Below are 8,903 nucleotides of genomic sequence, written 5' to 3' on the forward strand. Positions count from 1 at the left end.
GTGATTTTTTTTTCTTAAATGTACTTCAAACAGGTAAATTTACATATAATCTATATTAATTACACATAAAGTGAAAAGTTATAAGAATTTTGTTCTTCTAATTTAGATGATTATGACTCATGAAAACCAGAAATACAGTAGTTCACTTAGTTATAATTATTAATTAACATTAATTAATAATCGCATTATTTTCTTTATCAATTCATTTTCAATGTAAGTGGATTGGGATTCAAAAGGCATAAATACAGCATGTCCTTTGTTCAGTAAATTCATCCACAATCACAATCGTCCAGATGACGATAATCAACACCCTCCACAAGGAGGGGCAAGTGAGCCACAGCAGGTCGTTGGTGGAAAGACTGGCTGTTCACAGAGTGCTCTAACAATGCATATTAGTGGAAAGCTGACTGGAAGGCAAAAGCAACAGCGGTATCCGCTGGCTAGAGAGGCTCAAATCAACTTTCGTGAGACAAAAGTCAATTTGAATGAATTACTCATGTTACTCAGGACTTCATGGGGAGTGGACTAAGGCTGGTGTCAGAGCATTAATAACTACCAACTGTTGTGTCCTAGTAGCAAGCACTCCTGAACCAGATACGGTGTCAGAAGAGTCTTACCTGGACTGAAGAGAGAAACAGAAACTTTTAAAATAAAGGTAAATTTTGCATTTCATTTGGAACTCAAGATCCTGGAGGCTGATGGAGGAGTGGAGAGACACAGACTCCAAGGTGTGAGAAGTTTCTGGGTGCATGGCATCTGCTGGTGTTTGTGGTGGTTAGTCCAAAGTCAACTTAGCTTCTACCAAGAGATTTTAGAGCATGTCAGCTTCCACCTGCTGACAGGCTGATTTCTTTAGCAGCTGCCCACAGTGCCAAAGCTACAACCAAATGATTTGCTGGCCACGTTATTGCTGTGCTTAATGGACCAGCCAACTCACCTAATCAGAACACCACAGAGAATCTCCAAATATGAGACATCATCACGAGGAAGATAAGAAACACTCGACCGAAAAGAGCTGAAGGCGGTTACCAGTTTGGCTCAGTGACCGAGCCAACGAAGATATGCAGCTGCCCAGGTTGGACTCTGACCTGAGGGTCTTTGCTGTGCGCTTTCTTGTCTCTTCTTCACTAATCTGTCTAACAAAGACTAGAAAGCCCAAAAGAGACAATTAGAAAAAAACCCAACCTGGTTATCAGTAATACATTAGCAGTACTACAACCTGATCACCTCCAGCTTAGGCTGCTGTAATTCATGGTAAAGGAGCCCAAAACCAAGTACAGTGTGAAATGAACATACAGTACTTACAGAAGTTGAACATTTCTGTAATACTAGTTATTTTTTGACCTCATAAAATACTCTAATAATCTAATAGAAATACTGGATGGATTTTTTATGCCATAATTATTCAAATTAAAGTTTAAAAATGCTCAAATGATTTCACTTAACATCCACCAAATACAGAATACATGAAAGCTTATCTTTTTTTTACTAAAATGCACTAGAATTAAGTTTTTCGTGTTTTTCAGTTGTTCAAATAAATTCAGTTTGTCCTTGATCATCATCACTGAACAACTGAATAATGTCATTTTATTATTGTCTTTATGTCATACTGTCATATGATTGAAAAGTCTCATGACTGTATTGCTGTTCATGCCACCACTTACAGTAAAAATGAAAATAAAAGTTTCTTCATAACACTGTATTGTGCAACTCCTGAAACCAGAATGTCAGCTTCTTTGGAGGAATCTCTGCTGCGTTTCAGTCATTTCTCCCTTTCCTCTATTCTGTCTGATGAAAGTCAAACCACATCATCATCATCATCATCATTATTATTATTATTACCATAATACAAGATTCCACTGTAATGTAAAACAATGCAACAATGACAGAGGCTGGAGTTTGAGAACAACACGACAAACGGGAGACAGGAAGTAGGGATTTTCTGACAGTTACGGGTTAGAAGGAAATGAATTGTGGAAACCACATGTGGTCAAGAGAATTCTCCAGAGTCCCGTGACGAGTAAGGACGATGCAAAGCGAGTCAAATGATGGTCTTCGTGGCAGGGACACAGCACATCACAGGTTGTTGCAGGAGTAGCTACTGAGAAACGTAAAAAGTAGCAGTGGTTCCCACAAGACAGTCTCGTGCGTTCCTTTAAATTCGGTGTCAGCCTCATATTATTATTAAAATTGCACTAAAGGAATGTATCAGATACAAATGTACTATATTGGTACACTTGAAATTATCTGACTACTAGCATGGAGGTTGCGCAGGTGCCCTTTTTATACCTCACCTGTAGGTGTCATGCTAGATGCTGCAAATAGAATAGAATAGAAATAGAATAGAAAACTTTATTTGTCAATTTCTTCAAATGTACTTGCCATACAAAGGAATTGAAATTCACACTGTCCCATGCGTAGACATTGACAACAATAAAGTGCAGATGCACAACAAAAACAACCCTAACAATAAGGTAATATTAAATAGGTAACAGGATAGACAAGACCTAAAAATAAATAAAAATAAAGTGTTCCAACAGTGTTCCCTGGAAAATAGTATACTAGTCTACTTGAGGTAGTCCCAGGTTGTGGTTGGTAGGGGTTTTTGTTTTAATGCAGCATAAGACTATAGCAGCAGTAATAGTAATATAATAATATAAATAGTGCTAAAAGAAATACTAAAAATATATAGCAGCAGGTGTGTGCAATTGTAATGCAGAGGTAATTGTTTGCAGTCAGGAATGTTTTCCAGTTCTTGGTTCAGAGAGTGTTTCCTTGTTGGAGAGTGTGCGTGGATGGGGGGTGGGGTTCCAGTAAACCATATTTCCCTGGGAACATGCGAATGCATACATTTAGCCTCCCAGCCTGAGTAACAGAGGACAAAAGACCTTAGACAAGCAAGTAACCAAGAAGCTGGTGGTTACTGTGAGAGACACCCAGAGTCTAGAAAAAATCAGGTCCAGACCTGAGGCCAACAGAGCATCTGAGACCTGTGCACCAAGGCTGAACACTCCAAGAAGAAAACAAACAAAAGAAAGATGCGCCATGCTCGTAGGATAATTCCCACAAAGAATTAAAAATAGAATTACTGCAAAGGAACCTTAAAATATATTAATTACTTATACCCTGGCAGGGCCTCCTTGGATGAGGGTGTCTAGTGATAATGGCTGAAACACGTAATGAATCCAAGGTCCACTACTGATGATATGTCCCAAATTTAAAATGATAATCTAGATCAATCTTTAATCCCTAAACCTAACCAAGGAAGGAAAATGGCAGATTAGCCTGGGTAAAAGAGCGAACGTTGAGGCACACAACGATGTGTGCAGCTGGCAAAGTTTCTGGGCTGCCTTTCCTCATAACAGCCGTCCCTAAAGAGTCTCCCCATCTAAAGCAATGCATTATCAGGGACTGTAACATCTAGTCCTTTTAACCAAATGAAGTACCGCGTTATATAACACAGTAATTAAATTTGTATCTAGATGTGTTTGGCTGCTCAATGTAGGGAGTTAAAAGTATAAAATATAAAGAAAATACGAGGAAGCACGAATTACCAGACCAACCGGACCTAACTTGCTTTACACTGCTGTCATTTATGCTGTAAATGTTGGCATGAGGACAACGTGGTTCCCCATAGAAACTGAGTATTCCTGGGAAAGAACTAGAAAGTAAATCCAATTCTTCGGCACACATAGAAGGAGGCATTTTAAGTGCTTTTCATTCCTTTGTGTCACGGACAAGAAAAGTGAAAAGACTCAAATGTAGATTTAAAGATTTAATTGAACGCTTTTTGCACTATTTGCAGTTGTTCAGAAATTTACTGAAACTGTGCGATTCACAACTGTTCTGTTCTCATGGGTTGTTGATTCAGTTAAGCAGTAATTGCTTTTACAGGAGAGGCTGGAGGTGCGTCTTCTCAGTTTTCACAGCCACAGCTGCATCTAAGGGTACTCTTTTTGTCTACAGGCCAGGGAGCTGGTAAGTATTTCTTTGTGTGTAGAGTGGACAGGGATGTTTCCCCAGAATGGAGAGGCAGGTGGGCACACAAGGATAAGATCAGCAGCCGAATGATCCAGTAAGGGAAGGGCAGGAGAACCGTTGGAACCGTAGATTCATATCAGTTGTGTGTGGAATCTGGAATCTGGCAGTTACAATTACTACTTGTATAACATAAGTACAGTTACATCATGAACATTCCCACACATGCATGTACACAACAGAGAGATAGAAAGAACGCAACCTGAGAGGACATAAGGATCACGACAAGTACCTCCACAAAACTACATAAGTGTCAACAAGTCCCCAGCCACCACTCTTTTCTTTATATTTTGTTATGAAAATGAGAAATATGTGCAGGGATTTATTGAAACATCCAAACATACACGAAAATACTGTGCACAATACAATTAACTTGAAAGTCAATGTTTGGTATGACCATCTTTATTCTTCAACACAAGCTTTGGTGTAATTTCTTTAATAGTTCTTCACGCCTCTTGAAGGACCTTCAAAGGTCTTCTTTGGGTGTTTCTGCCTTTTCTTCTGTTCTCTGTCAAGATAATCCCGTGCTGCTTTAATAATGTTGAGCGTTGAGGTTCAGGCTCTGAGGAGGCCAATCTTCTGGGGCTCGCTGCCATGCTGAAAATGAAACAGTTTCCAATCAAATGGTTTCAAAATGTTAATGCGTGGTGGATCAAAACCTGACAGTAGTTGACGAGGCTTCAGTCAACAGTAGATGGATCAACTCAAGGGCCGGATGCATCACTCAGGTCCAAATTTGTTATCTTTGGCAATTTTCATAGATTCGACTAAAGAAATGGGAATAAATCATGTGTTTTTGCCACAGACTGCTGATTAAAAAGGGCCTTAAGATACAAGTTAAATTTGGTTCTTTGCTAAGTTGTCTGTTATGAGCAGACGAAACACTGGCCCATCGTTCATACCTCAGTGTTAAGTGACCTAACAAAAAAACTAAACTAAGAAATATCCCCCTGAAAATGTTCAGGTAGCTAGACTGGACTGAAAATGAGTGTAGGGGAAAAAAAAGTTATAGTCTAGAAGGAAAAATACAAAGAAATGAGTGTCGGTTCAAGAGTTTTGCACAGCTGTGAAATAAAAAAAAAAAACGCATAACAAGTCATAATGTATAATTCAAAGACAGTTATTTTTACTTCACAAACGCAGGCAGTTATGCAGATTTTTCACTCTATAAACTCAAATCTGTTCATATAAATGTAGAACTGCTGCTCACTCTGCTGTGGAAACTCTGAGTATCACCTCCGGTTGAAGTTAAGTTAAAAGACACTTCATTAGTTTGGTATTTTGCTGTTGTGTGTGTGTGTGTGTGTGTGTGTGTGTGTGTGTGTGTGTGTGTGTGTGTGTGTGTGTGTGCGTGTGTGTGTGTGTTTTCACAAAGATCAAAAGGAAGAAGGAAGCGCTTGATCGCCCTACGGGGGAGTAGCTCTGGGCTAGAGGTTACTGTACACTGTATATGCTGCTTACTGGCAGAGGCCAAGTTCATTGTTGCTCACACACCGCTGCATGTGACTGTCGTTCGCAGACCACAGACGGCAGCTGACACTCCTGTTCCTACACCAGCTTTTCTTATCGCATGGCTCTGTTTACTCTGCGCATATATACGTGAGAGAAAGTCTGCCTGAAGCTGAGCGCAAAAACTGGAGATGTACTGGTTCGAGCAAGGTCTGTGCGTCCTGCCAGCGTTCCTGGTCGTCTGGTCTTCCGCCACTTTCATTATTTGTTATATCATCGCGATTTACAGGCACGACGTCGATGTAATCTTCCCGTACATAAGGTAAGTTTATTTGAAGAGCTCACACAAAGCAGCCTTTCTCTCATGCTCAACCTGATTCGGAGCCGTGGAAAACGTTTCATGAGAAAACGTCTTAGTTTCGGTTTCTTCCGCTATAACAAACACCAGCTGCGTGTAGCCTGCACATCTGTTTATTGTAGGAGACTAGCGGAAAAATGTTCTTTCACTTCGCTTTCATTAGAAGACTTTTATGTTAAGAAGAGGCAACTAAATGTTTAATATTGTACAAAACACAGTCACACAACCCACGTATTGTACGTTTAACCCGAACTGAAAATCTGCACGGGTCTTTACTCTTTTTCTTTTTCTTTTCAGCGACACAGGTGTCAGCCCCCCAGAAAGCTGCATTTTTGGTCTGATGACTTTTATTTCTGCATGTGCAGGTATTTGAAATTCCAGTGTGGACATCTGCAGTGTCATCTCTGTGAACTGACTCTTTTTAGGCAACTCTGGGCTTTCCCTAAGGAGGAAGCATGCTTTCCAAAGATGCTTCTCACATTTCCCCTTTTTTAAGAAAATGAAAGTACAACTCATGGATTAGGGTAAATGTGTAGGTTTGCACACTCTCGTGACTCTCTGTGTTTTTTGCACAGGTGTGGGCACAATTTATGCCAGATACAAGCACGTGGAATTGCTGAGGGAGGACGCCACTAATGTGAGCGCACGCCTCAACAAAGCAGCGCTTTGGCTTGGTGTGATCTCATGTTTTGGCATGTGCATTGTTGCTACTTTCCAAGTATGTACTCACATTAAAATCACATTTAACACATCACAACTAATTCAGTGTAATTACAAGTGGTGCCTTTTCTTTTCTTTTTTCTTGATTGCAGGAAACAGTAGTGCAAATAGTCCATGATATTGGAGCAATTCTGTTTTTTGTCTGTGGCATTGTGTACATTATCCTCCAGTGTTTTATATCATTTCAAGCCCATCCGTATGGGTGCTCCAAGTATGTGTTTTGTGTGCGGGTCGCTATCGCCTCCCTTGCTGCTGTTGCATTTGTACCCAGTATCCTTTTTGAGTGTTCAAATGTCTGTGTGATTTAACTTTGTGATCATGATAACGATGATGAAGCTTTCATATATCAGGACTTAGAAAAATAAGTCATCTGGTCCTTCTTAGGTTTGAAAATGATTTAAATACAACTTTAGATGAACAATAATATGTGACGTATTATACCGTCATTATTTACTTATTTATATTTATTTATATTATTTATAACAAAAACTAAGCTGAAATGCAGAAGCAGTGTAGTACTGAAACTTTTTTTACTAGTCCCTCACATCGACTTTTAAAATAAATAATAGCACTGTGTATCATGTTATGTTCTATTCACCTGAAATTAGCCAAGACAAAGTTTTAAACAACCTTAGTTGTACATAATATGCAGTATAAATAACAGCCAAGGGTTTTAAAATGATTGAGAGACTGGGCAGCTCTTATGTGAAACAGCAAGTTGTTATAACGATTAAGAGCCACCACTGAAAAGAGTCTATCCCCTGTGCTTTTAAGCCTGGATTAGGACTTATTTAAGAGCAGCTGGTTTAGAGGCCTCAGTGCTCTGGTAGGATTGCAGGGTTTCAAAAGTGTGGCACCAAACCCTTGAGACTTAAAACCAAGTAAGAGAATTTTAAACTGAATACTGAAATGGAGTGGAAACCAGTCTAAGTAGGCCAGTGTAGGTGTAATGTGTTCACATCGTTTCTTTCCCGTCAAAAGGCGAGCAGCTGCATTTCGAAAAGCTTGCAGGCAATAAAGACTGATCAGAGCCAACATATAAAGAGTTTCAGTAATCTAAATAAGAAGTAATAAAAGCAAAGTCAGACTGTATTTACATAATTTTAACCCCTGCTGAGGGCCGGCAGACTTTTTATTACAACCTGATATATAAACTTTTTTTTTGACTTTATTTTTCTCTTGGCAATATGTAAATGTATGACCTGCAGAATATTATGATTAGTGTCATTTCCTGTATCGACTCAGTGTTTTCCTTCACGGATAACTCAGCTGTCATCTGTGCATTTTACGTGAAACAAACGGAGCTGCACAGACAAAAGCATGACAAGGTAGGCCACAGTGTGTCAGCACATTGCATCAGATCACAGCACAGATCAGGAATAAAACGTATAGTGTCAAAATAGTGACATAAAGTGTCAAAATGTGGGAAATGTTTGGGGGTTTTTTTTTGGGGGGGGGGGGGGGGGTCTAATACATAGATCCAACAAACATTCCCCAACATGTCAGTGATGATTTTTGGTAAATTTACTATTGGCATTAAATGGAAGTGTGTGCATAACACAAACTTCTCACTGCCATGAGTCAGCTAAAAGAACTAGAAACCTTTTGTGGAAGTTAAGAGAGTCTGAAAAGAAGCAGCAGAGAAAAACAAATGGTGATGCAAATAATGTTCAAACGCCAATATCAGATAATATGTGAGAACTGTTTACCGTTGCCATTGTCCATTGTTCATCTGCGCTGCCTAAATGTGAGAAGTTGTGCAAAAAAGTATTCTAACAGTAAACTAGTCGAAGTATATTTGGCATCATTGGACAGAAAGTTCCAACATTTATGGACCAAAAATTATAATAATCATTATTAGATGCATAGAATTTTCTGATTTAAGCGTCTGTTTCCATCGTGCAGGACTATCCCTTCCATGTAGCCAGTGCAGTATGCGAGTGGATTGTTGCCTTTACCTTTGTCTTCTTCTTCTTCACATACATTCATGATTTCAAGGTCAGTATCTCACTGTCACACATAGTATATAGTTTTTTAATATATATTTATTCATTTGCTAAAATTCTTCTTTTTTTATTCTCCTACAGTTCTTTACCTTACGGGTGAAAGCAGAACTTGAGGATTAGTCTTGGAACATTTTGGGCCACAAACATTAAGATAAATAAGTATTTACATTTTATGTATGTATCTTTATTCCTGTCCAATTTCCCCTGGCTGAAATTTTGGTAGAATACAGTAGATACTTAAAAATATATCTATTTATGCATTTTAGTACAACTGGCTGTCTGTCACGTGTGACAGATGGAAAAACTATGCAAATACTGTATTATTACATTGT

The 8,903-nt window shown here is 39.0% G+C and overlaps 1 protein-coding gene across 1 annotated transcript; it reads left to right on the plus strand.

Moving 5' to 3' along the window:
- The first annotated feature begins 5,678 nt into the window (after positions 1–5,678).
- On the plus strand, positions 5,679–8,691 carry dram1 (DNA-damage regulated autophagy modulator 1). Its single transcript, XM_085375617.1, has 7 exons — positions 5,679–5,809; positions 6,143–6,210; positions 6,421–6,563; positions 6,658–6,835; positions 7,835–7,893; positions 8,471–8,563; positions 8,653–8,691. The coding sequence occupies exons 1-7, from the start codon at positions 5,679–5,681 to the stop codon at positions 8,689–8,691; spliced, it is 711 nt and encodes a 236-aa protein (XP_085231743.1).
- The last annotated feature ends 212 nt before the right edge of the window (positions 8,692–8,903 follow it).

The sequence above is a fragment of the Diplotaxodon limnothrissa genome, linkage group LG17, assembly GCF_057381915.1.
Source record: "Diplotaxodon limnothrissa isolate DT_005_m linkage group LG17, D_limnothrissa_male_GT1.1, whole genome shotgun sequence".
In the NCBI taxonomy this organism is placed as follows: domain Eukaryota; kingdom Metazoa; phylum Chordata; class Actinopteri; order Cichliformes; family Cichlidae; genus Diplotaxodon; species Diplotaxodon limnothrissa.

Coding starts and splice junctions, on each gene's coding strand:
- dram1 (XM_085375617.1), top strand. CDS start 5,679: ATGTACTGGTTCGAGCAAGGTCTGTGCGTCCTGCCAGCGTTCCTGGTC. Junction 7,894..8,470: donor ACAGACAAAAGCATGACAAG/GTAGGCCACAGT, acceptor TCCATCGTGCAG/GACTATCCCTTCCATGTAGC. Junction 8,564..8,652: donor CATACATTCATGATTTCAAG/GTCAGTATCTCA, acceptor ATTCTCCTACAG/TTCTTTACCTTACGGGTGAA.